The 21,250-nt window shown below is 36.6% G+C and overlaps 1 protein-coding gene across 4 annotated transcripts in view; it reads right to left on the reverse strand.

Moving 5' to 3' along the window:
• The window catches only part of FERMT2 (fermitin family member 2), a 95,655-nt gene extending 76,172 nt beyond the window's left edge, over positions 1-19,483 (reverse strand). For all 4 annotated transcript variants that reach the window (XM_012549293.3, XM_003756419.4, XM_031952841.1 and 1 more), the window contains exons 1-2: positions 19,397-19,483; positions 18,574-18,739 (exon numbers count right to left, since the gene is read on the reverse strand). In XM_012549293.3, the coding sequence (XP_012404747.1) occupies positions 18,574-18,730 (157 nt within the window). In that variant the 5' untranslated portion in view covers positions 18,731-18,739; positions 19,397-19,483. The remainder of the gene's footprint in view (positions 1-18,573; positions 18,740-19,396) is intronic.
• Positions 19,484-21,250: the final 1,767 nt, after the last annotated feature.

A 21,250-nucleotide genomic window follows, 5' to 3' on the forward strand; every position in this document is an offset into this window, starting at 1 on the left:
GGATGCCCACCAGTTGGAGAATGGTTGAATAAATTATGGTATATGAATGCTACAGAATGTTATTGTTCTGTAAGAAACAACCAGCAGGATGATTTCAGAGAGGCCTGGAGAGACTTACATGAACTGATGCTAAACCTTTTATTGTACAAGGCAACAACAAAATTATAAATGATACATTATGATGGGCATAGCTCTTTTTTACAGTGAGATGATTGAAGCTAGTTCCAATGATCTTGTGATGAAGAGAGCCATCTACACCCGGAGAAGGGAATGTGAGAAATGAATTTGGATCACAACCTAACATTCTCACTCTTTTTGTTGTTGTTTGGTTGTATTTTGTTTTCTTTCTCTTTTTTATCTGATTTTTCTTGTACAGCATGATAAATGTAGAAATATGTATAGAAGAATTGTACGTGTTTAATATATATTGAATTACTTGCCATATAGAGGAGGGGATGGATAGAAGAGGGAAAAAAATTGGAACACCAAGGTTTTTGGAACACATGAATAATGAAAAATTATCCGTGCGATGTTAGGATTCTTACAAGGTGCTAAGTAAGTGGAATTGAGGAGACAGTGATTAAATCTAGTTTAGCATTGATTTAATCCTACAACAAATAATGGTTTCCTAGTGATGTAATGATTGGTGTATACTCAGTGTGTACAGCATATAAGCAAGAAGCTCTTAGGGCCAGACACACAAGCCCACTAGAAGGTCTCAGAGAAGAAGATAAATTCATTCCATCTCCTACCTTTGTGCTGGCTGAAGACTGAAGCACACACATTTGGATGCAGAGGGAGCTAGAGACAGAAGCCCACTAGAAGCTCATTTGGAGGAAGCTAGAGGTAGAAGCTGGCAGAGGCAAAAAACTATCAGTAGGAGCTCCCAGAACCAAGGAGAGAAATAGTCCTCTAAGAAAGCTAACTGGGCCCCAGGAAGGAGACAAGACTTAAAAGGAAACAATAAAGGATTTGGTCTTTAACTCCTGGCTGCATTTGGGGTGATTTACTGAACTGAAATGAAGGCTGCCCCCAGAAACTCCCCAAGAAACCTGCTCCCAGAGAACTTTATACTTTAGAGAATATTACAAATGCATGTTTTGAAAATAAAGTCTTAATTTAAAAAAAAAACCCAATCATTAAATTGAGATTCATGTTTTTCTCCCTTATTTCCCAACTTGAGGCCCAGCTCCTCTAAAATGCTTGTCTCTAATAGCATGACTGATTGATAAGACTGTCCTACCCCTCAAGAAACATGCTCTTCAAATCTTGAGCAAGCCCCTACCTAGCTAACTTAACTCTGGTTAAGAGCAAAGTTTCTTAAACTGTAAGTGGTGACCCATGGTAATTAAATGTGGAGGCCACAAAACTTATGAATTATTTTCAGTAAATATTTGATTTTTATTTGCCACCCATAAACTGCGTGGCATAAAAATTTCTCAGGCTAACAGGATCATGAGTGAAAAAAAAAATTTAAGAAGCCCTGGTATAAAAAGAATCCAGTCTGGGTGAGTACTTGCCCTGGGGAAAAGAACTCTTATCCTCTATTAAAAAGGGAAAAGAACCCATCTAATAGACTTTAGAGTGATCCAGCCCATGAAGGAGAAAATCAACAAGAATGATCAAGATGGAGATGGATTCTCTTGTCCAGACTGCTGGAAGTTTTCATGATCAAGCCATATTCTCAGCAGGAGGAGATAACGATTTCTAGCCTACCTTCTCATTTAAATGTCTACCAATCAGAGTTGATTTTCCCTTGTGAGGGACATTCCCTTTTAAAAAACATTAAAGATTTTCAGACTCTCCATGGATTTGTCTTTGTTTACTGAAACCACTCACCACCAATTTATTGATTGCTGGCAAATTAATAAATTGATTCTTAATTACCCAGAAACTATCTTTTTCATTTGTGGTATTTGGGGTTTTTCATTTGTGGTATTTTAAATATTTAGACATGTGAAAATCTGTACTTTAAATATACCCAGCATCAAAATGCAGTATGAATCTAAAAACTAACTAAAGAAATTCCAAACTTGCTTAAAAATTAAAAATATTAACTTTCCACAGAAAATTTTACACTGAGCTCTGAGTTATTAAAAAAAAAAAAAAACCATCGCATACAATACACTTAAAATATACAGTATGACAAAACCTATCACACAATAAGTTGTAAAGTTAAAGCTTTAAATTGGTCTCCCAACAATCTCTCCCAAGAATTCCTCCCATTTCCTGTAAAATTAGTCAATAAGCATTCAGTAAGCTCTACTAGGCACCTAATTCTGGTGACTGATGTAAAATAAATGACAAGTTCCTGCCTTCAAGGTACTAAGATTCCACCTGAAAGGCATAAGTACTCCTAGTTCTTTAAGTTTAGTATATAAGTTAAGTATAAGGGCAGCAACATACATGGGGAAAAACAAAAGTATTTGGAAGCCAGGATATCTTTGGATATATTTTCTCCAGCTTCTGGACATGGCTCCCCAGCTTCATTGTAACCTATTGCTTACAAATGTTTCTATCCTTCTCCAACTCTTCTCTGCCGGGTACCCCACTCCCCATATTGCAGATTCTTTTCACTAATATGAAAAGCAAGAACTAAGACTTTTTTGAGATTTTTCCAAAGGTTTTTTTTTTACTATAGCAACACCAATAAAGGAAGAGGGATAAAAATAACAAATAAGAGTAAATGTTGTAAAGCTTCAAAATTGTCTTTTAAAGTTCCCTGCATGTTTTTACAAGTATATAGAACTGGGGTCCTAATCTTTTTCCACTGGCCCAACTAGAAAGGTTCGTTCCTATTGTTTCCATGGCTTTTTATATTTTACATCATCTCCCCTCCCCCACCAAAAAAGGTTACACAGTTTTTGTAATGTTCTTCTCTCTAAAATATAATCATTCTCTGGGAGCAGGTTTCTTGGGGAGCTTCTGGAGGCAGCCTTAGTTTCAGTTCAGTGTAATAATCACCTCCAAATGCAACTAAAGAGTTATTAAAGTCCAGTCCTTTATTGTCTCTTCCAAAATAGCTCAGTTAGCTTTCTTAGCGGCCTATTACAGGACAGCCTGCCACCACTTCTCTGTCTTCCTTCGTTCTGCCCAACTGAATCCTGGCTTCTCAATCTCCCAGAGTGCTCCGAGTGGGCTTGTCTTTTTCTATGCTCTTTTAGAGATGTGAACTCAAAGGTTGACTCCTCCTCCGAGAGAGGGATTGTGGGGGCTTCTGACTTGTGAATCTCCTGGACTCCTCTCTGACTTGTGAATCTTGTAGAACTCTAATGAGTACTAAATACATGAGTGAGCTAGAGAACTGTTTAGTACCATGCTAAATTAGGTAACTAACTTAGCACCTTGTAAGAACTCTAACAAGTTTAGTTTTTTGTTAATTATATTTTAAAATATAAATATTTTTATTACATAATTTTATATTATCTAAATAAAAAAATAAATAATAGAAGTTTTAATTAATAAAAAAAATCTGTTCTTACCCTCCCACTCCAACCTTCCTTTTGGATTTTAGAATAAAAGAAAAAAAAATACTGTCACAAACATGGAGAAGGAAACAAATATCTACATTAGCTTTTATGGGGAAAGGGGAGAGAGGGGAAAGAAAGAGGGTGTGTGTGTGTGTGTGTGTGTGTGTGTGTGAGAATGAGAGTTTCATTTAAGTCCTTTACTGTCAAATCTCATCATTACTCCTCTGGAATAACGGAGGGAAATTATACAGATGAGAGTTCTTAATTCTTCCAAAGTTATCTGTCTGTACCATACTGCTCTCACTGTATAAACTGTCCTCCTGGTTCTGTTTATGTCACTCTGTTTAAGTTCATATAAGTTTCACCAGGTTTTTCTGAAACTTTTCTTAATCATTTCCTTAGTATAGAATAATATTCTATCATATGTATATTCCATAATTGTTTCGTCATTCCCAAATTATGGACATTTCCTTATACTGACAAAACATAGACTCATTTCTATTAAAAATACTAGAAACTATAGGAATATATGGAGCTTTCCTTAAAATTTTAAGTAGTATCTATCTGAAACCATCAGCAAGTAATGGAGATAAACTAGAAGTATTTCAAATAGGATGGGAGAGGGGAAGAAGGATTCCATTATCATCATTATTATTCAATATAGTAGTAGAAATGTTAGCTTAAGCAATAAGACATGAAAAAGAAACTAAAGGAGTTAGAATACTATCACTGTTTGCAGATAATGACGTTATATTTAGACAATTCTAGAGAATCAACTAAAAACTTCTTGAAACAACAGCTTTAGCAAAGTTGCAGGATATAAAATAAATATTCCCAGCATTTCTATGTTACCAACAAAGACCAGCTTCAAGACATAGAAAAAGAAATTACACTAAAAATAATTATACCTGCCAAGACAAACCCGGGAACTATATGAATATAATTATTAAACACTTCATACAAGTAAAAGTAGATCTAAACATCTAGAAAAATATCAATTGGTCATGGATGGCCTAGCTAGTCTAATAAAAATGCCAATTCTACTTAAATTAATTTACTTACTCAAAGCAATTCAATTGCCAAAAATTTTATTAAAAAATATTAATTTCATAGAATTAAAAAAACCAAAAACAAAATTCTCTGAAAGAAAAGATCAAAGGGATTAATTGGAAAAAAAAAAAAAAAAAAAAGCAAAGGAAGGTGGACTCAATGAACCAGATCTAAAAATAAACTAATAATAAAACAGCAGTCATCAAAACTATTTAGTACTAAGAAATAGATTGGTGGAACAATGGAATGGATTAGGTACACAAGACACAAGACATGGTAGAAACTGACTATAGTAATCCACTGTTTGATAACCCCAAAGATTCTAGCTTCTGAGATAAGAACTCACTATTTACAAAAATTGCTACGAAAACCAGAAAACAGTATGGCAGGAATTAGGTATAGATTGATATCTCCTACCAAGCTAAGATCAAAGCAGGAATATAACTTAGACAATAAAGAATGTATATACCATAAGCAAATTAGGAGAGCAAGGAATAATTTACCTGTGGGCTCTACAGAAAAGAATTTATGACCAAACAAAAGATAGAGAACATGATGAAATGCAAAATGGATAGTTTTTACTACATTAAGTTAAAAAGGCTTTTGCACCTACAAAAACTATGATACCAAGACTAGAAGGGAAGCAGAAAACTGGGAAATAATTCTTAGAGCCACTGTTTTTTATAAAGGCTTCATTTTTTTCTTCTTCTTTTTAATTATAGCTTTTTATTGACAAAACATATGCATGGGTAATTTTTCAACACTGATCCTTGCAAAATCTTTTGTTCCAACTTTTCCCCTCCTCTTCCCCACCCCCTCTCCTAGACAGCAGGTAGTCCAATACATGTTAAATGTGTTAAAAGTGTATGTTAAATCCAATATATGTATACATATTTATATAGTTATCTTGCTGCACAAGAAAAATCAGATCTAGAAAGAAAGGAAAAAAATCTGAGAAGGAAAATAAAAATACAAGCAAACAATAATAAAAAGAGTGGGAAAGAGCTATGTTGTCCACACTCATTTCCCATAGTTCTCTCCCTGGGTGTAGCTGACTCTCTTCATTACTAAACAATTGGAACTAGTTTGAATCATCTCATTGTTGAAGAGAGACACATCTATCAGAATTGATCATCGTATAATTTTGTTGTTGAAATACCTCATTTCTAAAATATATAGAGGGGGCAGCTAGGTGGCAACAGTGAATAGAGCACCAGCCCTTAAGTCAGGAGGACCCAAGTTCAAATCTGACTCGGACACAATACTTCCTACCTGTGTGACCCTGGGCAAGTCACTTATCCCCAATTGTCTCGGCCAAAAAAAAAAAAAAAACAAAATATATAGAGAACTGAGTCAACTTTATAAGACCACAAGTCATTCCCCAATTGGTAAGTGGCCAAAGTATATGAACAATTTTCAGATGAAGAAATTAAAGCCATTTAAGTCATGAAAAATGCTCTAAATCACTATTAGAGAAACACAAATTAAAACAACTCTGAGGTATCACCTCACATCTGTAAGATTGACTAAGATGACCAGAAAAGATGTTAGCAGGGATGTGAGAAAAACTGGAACACTAATACATTGTTGGTAGAGTTGTGACCTAACCATTCTGGAGAGCAATTTGAAACTATGCCCAAAGGGCTATCAAACTGCATACCCTTTGATCCAACAGTGCCACTATTGGGTCTGTATACCAAAGAGATCATAAAAGAGGGAAAAGGATTTAAATGTACAAAAAATATTAGTAGCAACTCTTTTAGTGGCAAGGAACTGGAAAATGAGTGGATGTCCATCAGCTGGAGAATGGCTGAATATGTTATGGTACCTAGAGGTAAAGAAATATTATGTTCTATAAAAAACAATGAGAAGCTAATAGATAAATAAATGGTCAAAGGATAAAAACAGTCAATTTTGAGATGAAGAAATTAAAACTTTTTCTACTCACATGAAAAAATGCTCTAAATTATTATTGAATAGAGAAATGCAAATTAAAACAACTCTTAGGTACCACTACACACCTCTGAGATTGGCTAAGATGACAGAAGATAATGATGTGAGAGGAATATTAGAAAACTAAGATACTAATACTTTGTTGATGGTAGAGCTATGAACTGATCCAACCATTCTGGAGAGCAATTTGGAACTATGCCCAAAGGGCAATCAAGTTGTGTATATATCCTTTGATGCAGCAACAGCACTATTAGGTATCTATCCCAAAGAAATCATAAAAAGGGGAAAAGCACCTACTCCTATGAAAATATTTTTAAGGACCTTTTCTTGTAGGAGCAAAAAATGAAAATTGGAGAATGGTTGAAAAAATTGTGGTACATGAAAGCAATGGAATATTGTATTCTAAGAAATGATGAGCAGTTAGATTTCAGAAAAACTTTTAAAGATTTACATGAATTAATGTTGAGAAAAATGAGCAGAAACAGGAAAACATTGTACATAGTAAACAGCAAGTTTATGGGATGATCAACAATGATACACTTAGCTCTTCTCACCAATAGAGTGATCCAAGACAATTCCAATAAATTTGGGATGGAGAGAACTATGGAGACTGAATGTGGATCGAAGCATATTATTTTTATCTTTTTTTTTTGTTTGCTTTTTCCTTCTTGTGTTTTTTCCATTTTGTTCTATTTTTTCTTTCACAATAAGACAAATATGGAAATATGTTTAAAAGTATTGTACATGTATATCCTATATCAGATTGCTTGCTCTCTTATGGAAGGAGAAAGTAAGGAGAGATACAAAAAAATTTAGAACACAAAAGTTTTACAAACATGAATGTTGAAAACTATCTTTACATATAGTTGGAAAAATAAAGATTACTGAGAAAAAACTTCTTAAAAATTAAATTAAAAAGCTCCCAAAACAATGAATGTTAAAAAAACAAAACAAAACCAATTAACTATCTTTTCATGTAATTGGGGAAAATGAAATATTAAGTAGGGAGAAAAAGAACCTTGGGCATTTTTCTTAAGATTTTTTGAGCTATGAATAGACTTTCATGGTGGTCACATCGCAGACTTTTCTCCTTGATTCGTTTTCCAGGTCAGTGGTTTTTGCTATGATCTATTACATTTTCTTCTAGCTCTTCAGCATTTTGACTTTTATTTTAGTCTTTCTTATTGTTTCAAGGCTTCTATTTGGTCTATTCACATTTTTAGAGGGCAAGGTTTTGTATCCCTTCTATCTAAGTGTTCGTTCTTTTTCCAATTCTTTTTTCTTCTAATAATCTCCATCATTGACAAAAAAAACCCAATAAACTTGTTATTCATCTCTTTCAGGAATTCAGTTGAATCTGTTCCCATCTTATGTTTTTCTTTGAGGCTTGCTTTGTATGTTTTGGGGTCATTCAGTTCTTCTGGGTTTGTGTCTTGAGTATCTCTATCATAATAGTTTTTGAGGGTGTAATTCTTTTTAATTTGCTCATTCATTTTCACAGCCTATTTTCTGATTTTAGACTCAATGATAGTGTTGGGTCCTGTGTATTTCTAGAAGGAAGGTCTGGACTGATCCCATTTCTTTCTTGGAATAATGAATGCTGTGTTGTTCTAGGCTGTCAGGGACAAACTAGGAATATAAAAGCTTTCAACACTCCCAAATTGGTCTGTCCCAAGTTACTATCTGATTGCTGTGCTCTTGATCTGAGCCCTATTTCCTGAGCTGGGTATAGGTCTTAGAAACACTAGAATGCTTATTGGACTTTGCTACCGTCACTCAGCTAAATTCTGCTGGTTCAGTGACAAAACTTCAGGTTCCTCTTGGACCTTTGACTGCACGTTGGTTATTCTTCTGCAAGCTTCAGAACACCATCACTGCTGCTTGTTTCTGGATTTAGTTCTTTCTCAGTACATTGCACAAGGCTTCTTTATCTAAGAATACCAATGGACAGGTCTTTTCATCAGCTTGCCTTGAATCTCTAACATAGAACTGGATTTAGAACAGCTGCCAGCTAGCACTTGTTCTCATCAAGGGGCTTTTGGGTGTTGGGAATGGGGAGAGGAGTGACCTGTTATAGGTCTAGAATCTTCTCTTGCCATTGATTATATTCTTTCCCTCAGTGCTTAAAGTACTCTACATGGGCTCCTGGCTACAGTCCCCAGTGTCTCCAGATCTCTGTCTTCCTAAATCAACCTAGTCTAGAAAAATGACTCCTTATGACTTTGTCTTGGGTTTCCCTATTGTGGTTTTTGTCTGGTACATTTTCTAGTTCTCTTTGGAGGATTCACTGTACTGTTTCCTTTTACTTTGCCACCTTAGCACTGCCCCCAAAATACTTAGTTTTTGAACAAAAAATGAGCAGTGACATTATCCATTAATATTTCAGAAGAAAAATAGCAACTGTTCCTCTGATTTTCTTTTTCCATAAAAAGAAGTCAATTCTAGATACTTTGTCAAAGATTGGAGTTTCTAGAATAAAAAGAAGTACAGGCATAAGAAGATTTAAGAGTTTGAAGAAGATTGGAAATGAGTTTGAAAAAGAAACTGACGGGGATAAGCTTTTTTTTCCCTATCTTTTTCCCAGCTTCCTTAGTAAATAGCAAGAAAATTCTGAGAAAGGCAGTAGGAATCTCATACATATCAGATTGACTAACATGACAGAAAAAAAGGAAAATAACAAATGATGGAGGGGATTTGGAAAACCCAGTAACTGGTGGAATTATGAATTGGTCCAATTATTCTGGAGAACAGTATGTAACTATAAAGGACTATATAGATATAGATAGATAGATGACTCTAAAATTGTACATATCCTTTGATCCAGCAAAAACAAAACAAAAATAAAAAAACAGAAAAACTATACCCCAAAGACATCAAAGAAAAGGGGAAATGATCTATTTATACAAAAATCTTTATAGCAGCTCTTTTTGTGGTACCAAAAAATTGGAAACTGAAGAGATGCCCATCAATTGAAGAATATCTGAACATCTTCCAGTACATGATTATGATGATATATTATTGAAATTATGGGGGCAGAGGAGTGGCAGCTACAGAACAAGAGCTCCAGAGACAAGAGAACCTGAATTCAAATCAGCCCTCAAATACTAGCCTTGTGATCCTGGGCAAGTCACTTAACCTTAATTGCCTCACAAACACACAAAAAGAAAGTGTGATTTTTAAAATTTCATATTTTTATTTTTCCCAATTATACATTAAACAGTTTTTTTTACATTTTAAAAAACATTTTGGGTTCCAGATTCTCCCTGTTCCTCTTCCCCACTACAAAGGTTCATGTAGACAATATTTCGATAGAAGTCATATTGCAAAAGAAAACAGATTTCTGTCCCCTACCTGCTTCTCCCCAAAAATCCTTAAGAAAAAAAAAAGTATACTTCAGTTTATTTCCAGACACAATCAGTTCTTTTTCTGCGTATGGATAGCATTTTTCATATATACCACTCCACCTCTCCCTTTCCCATTCTCCTAGTACATACTCTCTCACCCTTTGATTTTATTTTATTTTTAAAGATATTATTCCTTCATTAATAAAAAAAAAAAAAAAGCAAAGGAAGCTGGTCTAACTGTATCAGATCTAAAATTTTATTATAAAGCAGCAGATATTATTCCTTCATATTCAACTTTTATACCTGTGCCTTCTATCTATCTGTTTATATACTCCTAAATGCTAATAATGAGAAAGTTCTTGAGTTACAATTATCATCTTCCAATGAATGTAAACAAACAAGCCAACCTTTTTAAGTATCTTATGATTTCCTTTTCTTGACTACCGCCTTATGTTTCTCTTGAGTCTTGCACTTGAAAGTTAAATTTTCTATCCATCAAGTCTTTTTATCAGGAACTTTTAAAAACCTTTCATTTTACTTTAGATCAAATACTCTCCTCCTCCTCCCCAAGGATTTTCTTGGTTGTAATACTAGCTTCATTGCTCTCTGAAATATTATATTCTAAACTCTCACTCCCTCTTCCCCCATCTTTTAATGTAAAAAACAATGGATTTCTTGCTATTTCTAGAACAAGATACTCCATATCTTCACTCCATGCACTTTTACTATCACTCTTGCACAGAACTCTTTTCATGTCTTCACCTTCTACTTCTTGGCTCCTGGCTTTTTTCAAGTCCCAGCTAAAGTTATAACTTCCTCAAGATTTTCTTGGTTGGTCCTCTTAGTACATTGCCTCTTAAGTTATTTTAGGGCAGAGTCAAGATGTCAGAGAAAAGGCAGGAACTATTCTGAGCTCTCCCAAATTCCTCTCTTAAACAATTTTACATCTTGCCTCAAAACAAATTTGAGAGCAGCAGCAAAAACCATACATGCAGTGAAAAAATTTTCTAGCCTAAGACAACTTAGAAGATAATTAGAAGAGATTTGTCACACTATGGTAAGAGTGGAGCAGTCTAGCACAGTCCATCTTGGCAAATCAGCAGCAGGCCACACCTGGCAAGCCCTTGGGGCTCTGACCCAGCAAAATCAATTCAAGGACTATGTCCCAAAGAGATAAAAAACAAAAAGGAAAGGGATATATATGTAAAAAATATTTACAGTAACTCTTTCTGTGGTGGCAAAAAATTGGAAATTAAGGGGATGCCCATTAATTAGGAAATGGTTGAACAAGGTAAGATATATAACTATGATAGAACATTTTTATATTATTTAAAAATGATAAGGGGTATGGTTTCAATAAACCCTGAAAAGATTATATGAACTAAATGAAAGTAAAAATGAGCAGAACCAAGACAATATCCACAGCAATATTTTAACAATAATTAATTGTGAAATGACTTAGTTATTTTCAGCAATCCAATGATCCAAGACAATTCCCAAAGGATTTCTGAAGAGGAACACCATTCATCTCTAGAGAAAGAATTAATAGAGTCTGCAGTGCCAAAAACTGTTTAAAACGCATTTATTTTTCTTGACTTTGTTTCCTGAACCTCTCCCCAACAACATGACTAACATGGAAATAAGTTTTGCATGAATGCAAATATATAATATATCAAATTGCTTTCTCAAAGAGGGGAGAGGGAAAGGAGGGAATTTGGAGCTCAAACTTTTTAAAAAGAATGTTTAAACCTGCTTTTATATGTAATTGGAAAAAAATATTAAATAAAAAAGGGAAAAATAAAATGTTTAATTTTATTATGTACTACAAAAAATAGCTGTAGGTAATAGATCTGCAGTTTCACATTCATGCTGATGTTTATCATGTTCTACATAACTATATGAAAGAATTTTCTTCCCCTTCTCAGAAAGACAATACAACTACAATTTATTTTTGGGAATCTCATTTCTCATTTCTAATAAAAACAATCTCCAACTAGGTCAAGAAGACCCAAGTTCAAATCCAGCTTCAGACACTTGACACTTAACTAGCTGTATGACCCTTGGCAAATAATATAACTCCAACTACCTCACTAAAAATAACAATAATGATAATAAAATTTAAAAATTGATGCCTTAGGGCCAGGAGATCATTATATACTTCAACAACAATACTATATGATGACTAATTCTGATGGACCTGGCCATCCTCAGCAATGAGATGAACCAAATCAGTTCCAATGGAGCAGTAATGAACTGAACCAGCTACGCCCAGAGAAAGAACTCTGGGTGATGACTAAAAACCATTACATTGAATTCCCAATCCCTATATTTTTGCCCACCTGCATTTTTGATTTCCTTCACAGGCTAATTGTACAATATTTCAGAGTCTGATTCTTTTTGAACAGCAAAATAGCGGTTTGGTCATATATACTTATTGTGTATCTAATTTTTATTTTAATATATTTAACATCTACTGGTCATCCTGCCATCTGGGGGAGGGGGGGAGGGGAAGGAGGGGAAAAATTGGAACAAGAGGTTTGGCAATTGTCAGTGCTATAGTTACCCATACATATAACCTGTAAAGAAAAGGCTATTAAAATTTAAAAAAAAAAAATTGATGCCTTTAAAAAAAACATTGAATTCCATTGGATATGTGTAGATGGCTGAGACTATTGAGTAGATGCACTGAGGTCAGGACTGCCCAGCACTTGAGGCTAACTACTGATTAGACAATACTCTATGGGCATATGCTTGGAAAATGGTTCTTTCCACTATCCATGCTGGCTCAATGATTGGTGTATACAGAGGATTGTAGGAGGGACTAAGAGGTGGAGTAAGACTAGCCAGTTGGGCAGTAGACAACAGAGAAGGCAGTCCCGGAGATTCTGCTTCCATCCTGTTCAATCCTACATCTAAGGACCAAGAATAAAGACTGAGGACTTTTGCTTATCCTGACTCCGGCTGATTCTGAGGTATCCTGGGTGCTAGCGCGGTCATCACAGATATGTCTAAAGTAGGATTATAGTTATAGCTCTAGAACAACTGACCTCTTAATTAACATGTCTAAAAACATTTCTTTTGTCGTTATCTTCCTTGACTTCCTTGCAACTCTGTCCCAAAGAGATTACTTGAATGTTCTTCCTTAAGCTTCTGAGATATAACATCTCCTAGTTGTCCTAAATCTTTAGTTGTTCCTTCTGTTTCCTTTAGTAGTCCTCTTCTTTCTGACTCTTTAGAAATCATAATGTCTCTTTCTTCTAACCTAATTTCATGTAAATGGTCTTCTATGTTCACAACTTAGGAGTTTTTTTTTTTAAACTCTTTCCACTCTCATCCAATCATGTTTCAAATACTGTCAACTCTACTTCTACAGCATCACCTGTCAACTACTCATATCAAAATATATATATATATATATATATATCTCCTGTCTCTAAGAACCTCATATTCTAATGGGAGAGGTAACATGCAAATAACTCTGCACATAAAAGATATAGTCAGTATAAACGTAAGGTAATCTCAGAAGGAAAGCACTAGCAGAAGGTAAAAGTAAATTAAGATAGGAGTTAAGATGAATCTTAAAGGAGGCCAGGAAAACCAGGAAGTGCATTTAGGGTTAGGGTAAAGAAAATGAGCATTTGAAACTAGGGGCAGATTTGGAAGATGATGTGTCATGTTTGAAGAATTAAGCCAACGTGGGTGGTTCACAGAATATGTACAAGGGAATAAAGTGTCAGATCTCTGGAAAGTTGGAAAGAGCTGTGCTGTGACTAACTCTAAATATCAACTAGATCATTTTATATTTTATCCTAGATATAATAGGGAGCCATTGAAGTTTATTCTATTTTACATTCTTATAAGAATGGATGCCTAGTTTGGTAGATACACTTTTGAAATTCCAAAGGCAGTATTTTATTTCCTATCCTGAACCACAAGTCCCTCCCCTGATTCCCCCATTAATTGGGGATACAGAATCTCTACCCTTTATTACATAGCAAGTCCCTGCCCCCAAGGAGCTTACATTCTTTTGGGGGAGGATAACCTTCACCCTTAATTATTTTTTTATATTCTTTTGAGTTTCAATTTTCTAATTTGTTTCACTTCTCCAATTTAATTTTCTAACTAAGGAAACCAAATAAATGCCCATCCATTTCTCACAATTTCCCTCTTTTTTTAAAAGTAATTTGGTTTCCACATCCTTTTCTAACTCCTCAAATCTGGCTAATACATTTTACATCCTACTTCATAAAAGTTTATTAACCTCTGCACAAATCTGCTTACACAGGATGGATAATTAATCCCCAACTTCTCTGCTAATTCTTTCAACAGAGCTATATTAGGAGTGTCCTCCTCTGCCTGCCTTTCTAAAATCATTCTACTTTTCTATCCATTCTGCTAGTGGCATCTAACTATTCTGCTTTTCCCTTCACTGCCTCTCTGGTATAACTTAACCAATAATATTTATCTGCCACAGTAGGAATGACCCAAATCTAAAACTCACTAGCTTTCTACCCTTGAATTCATCAGTTACTATATTTGACTTTCTTCTTTGAATGTCAGGGTAAAAGGAAAAGCCTGGTCCACAGGTGCCCACTCAGTTCCCAGGCAAAGCAGTTTTGAGAGTACTGCCTCCACAGTACTATTCAAGGTTTGCTTAGAGTGTGCTCATCCCTGAGAAATTACCAGAGCTACCCAAGGTTACATTACAGACTCAGGTCTTTCACTCTGCCATGAGAGGCAAGCTGATTGATCTCTAGAGCCGAGATAAGGGGCTAGTATAGGCTGGTTTATTCTCTCACAGAAGGGAATAGCAAACCTGAGATTTAAGACAATCTCTTTGGCAGTTGAGTGGAAGTGGGGTAGATTACAGTAAGGAAGAGACTTAGAGAAGGGAGATCAACAAGAAGGTTATAGCACAGATCAGATTCAAATAGTTTTTATGAATATCTGAAGTGAAAATATCTCTAAGTTTGGACATCTCATATTTCTTTTGAGCTACTAAAATTCTGCTTTGCTCATAACAAAGCACCATCTTAGCTTCAGGAACGCCATCTTGGAGTCTTTTCTGTGTCACTAGATCTCCATTTATAGTTACAATCATAATCACCAATATTTTAACCAGACCAATTAAGAAACATCGATTTTAGGTTAAGACATACACTAGATGTTAGATGTAAGAAAATGTTAGGTGAATTTTTTTAACAGAATCATTTTAATAAAATCATGTTTCTAAATAGTGACATTGCATATTTGTTCTAACACTTATTCTTGGAGCCCACTTAAAAGCATTATCATTACAAATGAGTCCACTTTGAACTGTAAATTGATCCAAACATTCTGGAGAGCAATTTGGAGCTATGCCCAAAGGGCTACCTTTTGATCCAGCAATGTCTCCACTGGGCTTATATTCCAAAGAAATCATAAAAAAGGGACTTTCCCATATGTGCAAAAATGTTTGTGGCAGCCCTTTATGTAGTGGCAAGGAACTGGAAACTGAGTGGATGTCTATCAATTGGGGAATGATTGAATAAATTATGGTATGTTAATGTGAAGAAATACTATTGTTCTATAAGATACAATCAACAGGATGATTTCAGAAAGGCTTGAAGAGACTTACATGAACTGATATTAAGTGAAGTGATTAGAACCAAGAGAACACTGTACACGGCAACAAGATCATATGATGATCAGTTGTAATGGACATAGCTCTTTTTATCAATGAGGTAATTCAGCCCAATTGCAATAGACTTGTGATGAAGAGAGCCATCTGCATCCAAAGAGGACTACAGGAACTGAATGTGGATCACAACATAGTATTTTCATTTTTGTTCTTTGCTTTTTTTCTTTTTTATCTGATTTTTCTCGTGCAGCATAAATGTGGAAATATGTTCAGAAGAATTGCACATGTTTGCTTGCTGTCTAGGAGAGGGGTGAAGTAGGGAGGGAGGAAAATTTGAAATACAAGGTTTTGCAAGGGTGAATATTGAAAACTATCTTTGAATGTATTTTGAAAAATAAAAAGCTATTATAAATTTAAAAAAAAATTAAACAAAAAACCAAATGAGTCCACTTTGTAAAAAGCTTCTTTTGACACTTCTCATCTTTCCCAGTTTTGATCTTGTCCTCTCTCTCATCTATGCCTTCATTTAACTAGTGCCTTATTTGCGGAACAGACTACTGTCCCCATCTTTGACTAATGCTTTTAAAGGGCATATCTCTTCTGAATATAATATACTCTATAGGGCAATCTCCTATCTTACAAAGAAAAGATCTTGTTTCTAAAATCTAACAGCAATAGTAGCAGTTCATATATCCTGAATACTATTTGGTTTACAATGTACTTTTCTCCTACTAACACTAGAAAATAAATGGTAAGTCATCTATTTGGAACTTGGAACACATTTCTCTATAGAAACAATGTTATAACTAGGTTTTTAGCCCCTCATCTTTTTATTCCATGAAGCTTACCCTGATGTTACCAGCTATAACTATTTTCTCCTTCCTCAAAACTTTTAAGCATTTTATTTAGATTTCTATCAATTATGTTAATTGTATTGTATTTACTTTTGCTCATGAGTCATCTTTCCTCCTATATTACAAGCGGAAAACTGTTTTATGTCATCTTTAAATGCTCAAGGATACAGTGTTTTGATAAGGCACCTAATGGTTGTTGAATTAAATTAATATTCCTGAAATATAATTTAAAACATACCCTATACAGCATTAAGAATTAGTCAGGTTTTAATTCAGTAGACTCCATTCAGTAGACCCAACAATTTCTAATTTTCAACCTTCATACATACAACTTACTTGTTATGATACTCTTAAATGTTTGAAACATTTAACAGAATAACATCACTAGTTATTCTATCACAATTTGCAAAATATATTATAGCATATACATACATAGAGGGGAAGAACATAAAACAAAATTCCTTAAATCGTAACTTACTCAACATTGTGTTTCAGATAAATTTTCAAACTTAAAACGGCCTCAGACAATTGTTGCAAAACCAAAAGATTCCTAGATGTTACGTAGTGTGGTCTTTCCAAAGTCCCTTTAGCTCTGTCAAGCTAGTTTGCGCCTGCATTGTTGTTGATACTTAGCAATTCTCTAATGCCCAGAAAAAATTTCTGTGCACAACAGTCACTTCATAAATGTTTGTAGGATCAAATTAAATAATCATTTATTTAACTATCTTCCACAAACCACTCTGTTTTTCCATATTAATTTAATATTAGTTTAAGGAACTCTGCTTGACCTATAACTTAAAATCTTATTTAATGTGTTATATATACATCTTCAATATGTAAATATGCAAATAAATATTAAGTACCCACTATTATGTTCATCAGAATGCAATAATTTCTTATGTAAACAATATTATAAATTATGGTTAAGTGAAATATTATTTGTAGTATTCTACTTCAAAGGTATTATGCATTAATTTCTGAAGAAATAAAAATACGTTCAGAAATATGTTTCTGTAGAGAAATGTGTCCCAAGTTTTAAATATCTGACTTACCATTTACTTTCCAGTGCTAGTGGGAGAAAAATACATTATCAACCAAAAAATACTAGGGACATATGAACTGCTACTATTGTTGTTATACTTTGGAAACAAAACGAGGAGATTGCCCTATATATAATAATAAATTGTTAATTTATTATTATATATATAATATAGCTAAATTGCTATATATAAAAATAAATGCTAAGTATCAAAAAAGAGTCTTTGATATGATGGCAAACCCTTACATGGATAACTGGCAAAGTTTATCTGTTGCAGTAAATTTGATGTTGAAACAAGAAATACTTAATATCTATGAACCTCAGATTATCCATCCATAAAGTAAATTTGATGTTGAAACAAGAAATACTTAATATCTATGAACCTCAGATTATCCATCCATAAATTGAGGTTAAAACTGGATATCTAAGTTCTCATCCGATTCTAAATTTGTTATTCTAGTAAAAATTCAGAGAGATCAGCAGCTTACTGAAAGCACCTATTGTTACTATATTGGTGAAACACTTCTCCACCGCTTCTAAAAACAGATAGATAAAATATTTTAAATACACTAAATCACTGCCTTAAATCATTGCCTAAAATCACCTCATCCTGCTATCATAAGTTTCCCATTTTGGAACTGAAATGAAACACATTAAGTCAAACTACATCAATATTCTGATACATGAAAACGGAAGAATTAAGAAAAAATACAAATCCTTTTTGTATTTTTAGTAAACACTTTTTTGTAGTTTTGTAGTAAACAGCACTGTTTTGTACAAAATAACAGTTTTGTAGTAAACAGTAAACACTTTTTTGAGTTTTTCTTTTAACATTAAGGAAAAGTCTCAAACAAACAAATAAGAGACCTAGAATCAGTTATTCCACTTAGATTTCATAGTGCTAATACTAATTAGTTAAGAGAAGTAATTTAAATACAAAGAACATTGATTTTATGCCACATGGGATGAGGAAAACAAAGAACACTGCATTCACAAATAAAGCCTAAATTAACCTATTTGCATAATATACAAATAAGAGATGCGATATAATAATAATATACAAATAAGATATACAGCCCTCAGAACACATTTCAGAGAGGGCCAATAAAGCTGTCCTTCTCTGACCTTCCCCGCCATAAACACACACAAAAGGGGCATTCCGGCTTCTCCAACCTTTCAAAGACACACGCTTGGAACGCGGACAGACACAATGACTTCTGCCGTTTGCACAGCCGTAACTTACCAAGTTTCTCCACCAACTTGAGCATCACCCCCCCGATATGCACCTCCCCTGTAACTCTCAGGGTAACATCACGGTTCAGATCCGTCACATGGACACTCAGTTCCCACGTCCCATCCGCGTAGCAGCCATCTGGCATCCTTATCCCGTCCAGAGCCATAGCTCCTTCCTGTGAGTGAAAAGGAAATGGCACTCGTAAGAGTTACTCTCCAAAAGAGGAGAAATCCAGAAGAGGAGCCCTAAAAAGGCAAGGCGGAGGAAAACTGGAAGGGGAAGGCAATAGCAAAAGGAAAATCGCATTAAATACCGAAGAAAGCACGCTATCCTCTCCGCTGTAAAGGGCTGTCTCCGGAACTATGGGAAGAAATGGGTCAGGGAGCAAGAGCCCAGGGGTTGCCAGTCCTGGTGCACCCTTCCCCCCAAAACCATAGTCCTCTTACTCTGGCCAGCCCTCGGGAAGACGGCGCTCCTTTCTCACCCACCCCCGCGGGAGTGCGCCTTCGCTCGGGGAAGCAGGGAGCAGGGCCCAGCCCCGCCCGTTTCTCCCACTGACAGAAGCCCCATCGGGCAGGACTCCCCAAGTCTCATTGGAAGCCGCGGGACCCGCTCCGCCTCCAGCTAGAGCCCGGACCGTTGTGTTCACCTGTTTGCCCCGCCGCCTCCACTCCGGCTCCCGCCGCAGCCCCAGCCCCAGTGCCCAGGGCCGCAGCAGCACCGCCCGAGGCCGAAAAATCCGCCTTCGCTGCGCCCCCCCCCCACCTGCCCGGCCACACAGTCGCAACGACATAAAACTCCCAACGAAAAAGCCTACAACGCGTCTCCTCACCCTGTGTGTGTATCGGCCAGCTCTCAGCCGGCGCTCGGCCAACGGGCGTCGGGAGCGGTCCGCTCCGCTGCGCGTCCGGGGGGCTGCTGCGGGCGTCCCCTGCCCGCGATCCCAGACGGCTCGCGGAGGTATCTCCGGGCCGAGGAGGCAGCTAATGGAGTCTGGGAGTCCCGCTCCTCTCCTCCCAGCCAACTTCAGCGGCGCAGCCCCACCTCTCTCCTCCCACCTCCTCTCCTCCCTCCGGAGGTCTGCTTGTGGCCGGGCCCTTTCTCCCCCCAAAGAGCCCAGAGAAGCGCCTTGCGCGCTGGACACGGACTAAACGCTGTCCGGCGTCGTCCCCCAACCCCCCAACTGACCGACCGAGGGAAGGAGTCAGCTGGTTTAAGGGCGTAGGGGGAGGGTGGAGACGTTTGATTGGGAGCTTTAGGAGTTAGTTCTAGGGGAGGTGGGAGGAACGAGAGACAGGAGGGAAAGGAAGGGGGGGGGGATTGGGAAAGCGGGTAAGCTGCCTGCAGCCGCAATCACAGTCAGAGGAGCCACTGCCCTTTTATGGAAATGAAGGACCCAGTACAGGGAGGGAGTCCAACATCCGGGCTTTCGGCAGCTGGATCTTGAGGGGAGGGGCGTGGAGGTCTTCGCTCTAGGGTGGGTGGTTAAAGAAGCTCCTCTAGCTTTTCGCTGTGAGCGTTAAAGATTCGCCAACTCCTGCTTATACCCATATTTGTTCTTCCAAAGTGTGTGGGGGAGGGAGAGAGGAGAGAGCTTATCTGTGAGAAAAAGCCACAGAAAATTCCCAGGATAAGACTGCATTTAGGAACAAAGTTCTCTCTCACTAGATCCAGTTTCCCAGTCTTGCCCTACGTAAATTTCCTGTGCCATAGGCTATGTCACGCCCATGGTGGTGCCACGCCCCAAAAATCCAGAAAATTAGTAGGGGGGGTGGGGAGGGAAAGAAATGGTTTGTCCCTTTGAATAGTGTCCCCATGCTTTCTTCTCCATCTCCAGGGCTGAAAAGCAAGTGATCCGTCGCAAATCCTAGTTAGAGAAGAAAAATTTCCTTAGCTAGTTTCAAGCCCGTTCTGGAAAGACTCTGAAATTTGAGAGATCTGCGAACCACAGAAAACTACCACCTGACTAATGTTCTGCTTAACTAACAGCTCCACAAAGAATTCAAAGAAATTTGCGTTTGGCTTCGGCTCTCCTTCAGAATCCCCTAATTGGAATATTCAAGTAAAAACCCTAATGACTTCACTACTGAAAGTATCCATTATGTCATTCAAGTAGGTACTTCTATTAACAAAAAATATTGCATCCTCTTTTCAACTTTGTAGATACACATAGTCTTATAGAATTATTTTGGCAGGAAAAATTCAGCATTCTGTAGCTGATATGATGAGGCAGTTTTTGGTCACAGCTAAGCTGAATGTAAGACTGAAATGATCTGGCAGGCTTTCTATGGTATAGCCTTCCAAAATCTACCTTTTCTTTTGTTGCCCCATCAAAGTAGGATTTAATGGAGCACTCTGCCATACTCTTGGTTAAGCAAAAAACAAGTACAATACTTAACGAATTCCCCCAGTCATACTGTAATGCCGGAGAAACTGAGGCAATAAAGAGATTAGAGAGTTTTTAATATTTTATTTGAAAGGGAGAGATTGTGCTGGGAGCATGCTGCCGTCAGGGCTGATGTCCAAAGCATCCAGCAGCTAATGTGTGCTTCCCATGAAGTCTATATACACGTGGCTCACCGACAGGGGTTGATCGAGGCAAGGTCACTGAGAGGGTGCCATCCAGTTCTGACAGGATGGGGAGAGGCACCTGACATTTTGATAAATAGGGAGGGTCTGGGGTCAT

The sequence above is a fragment of the Sarcophilus harrisii genome, chromosome 2, assembly GCF_902635505.1.
Source record: "Sarcophilus harrisii chromosome 2, mSarHar1.11, whole genome shotgun sequence".
Classification (NCBI taxonomy): Eukaryota; Metazoa; Chordata; class Mammalia; order Dasyuromorphia; family Dasyuridae; genus Sarcophilus; species Sarcophilus harrisii.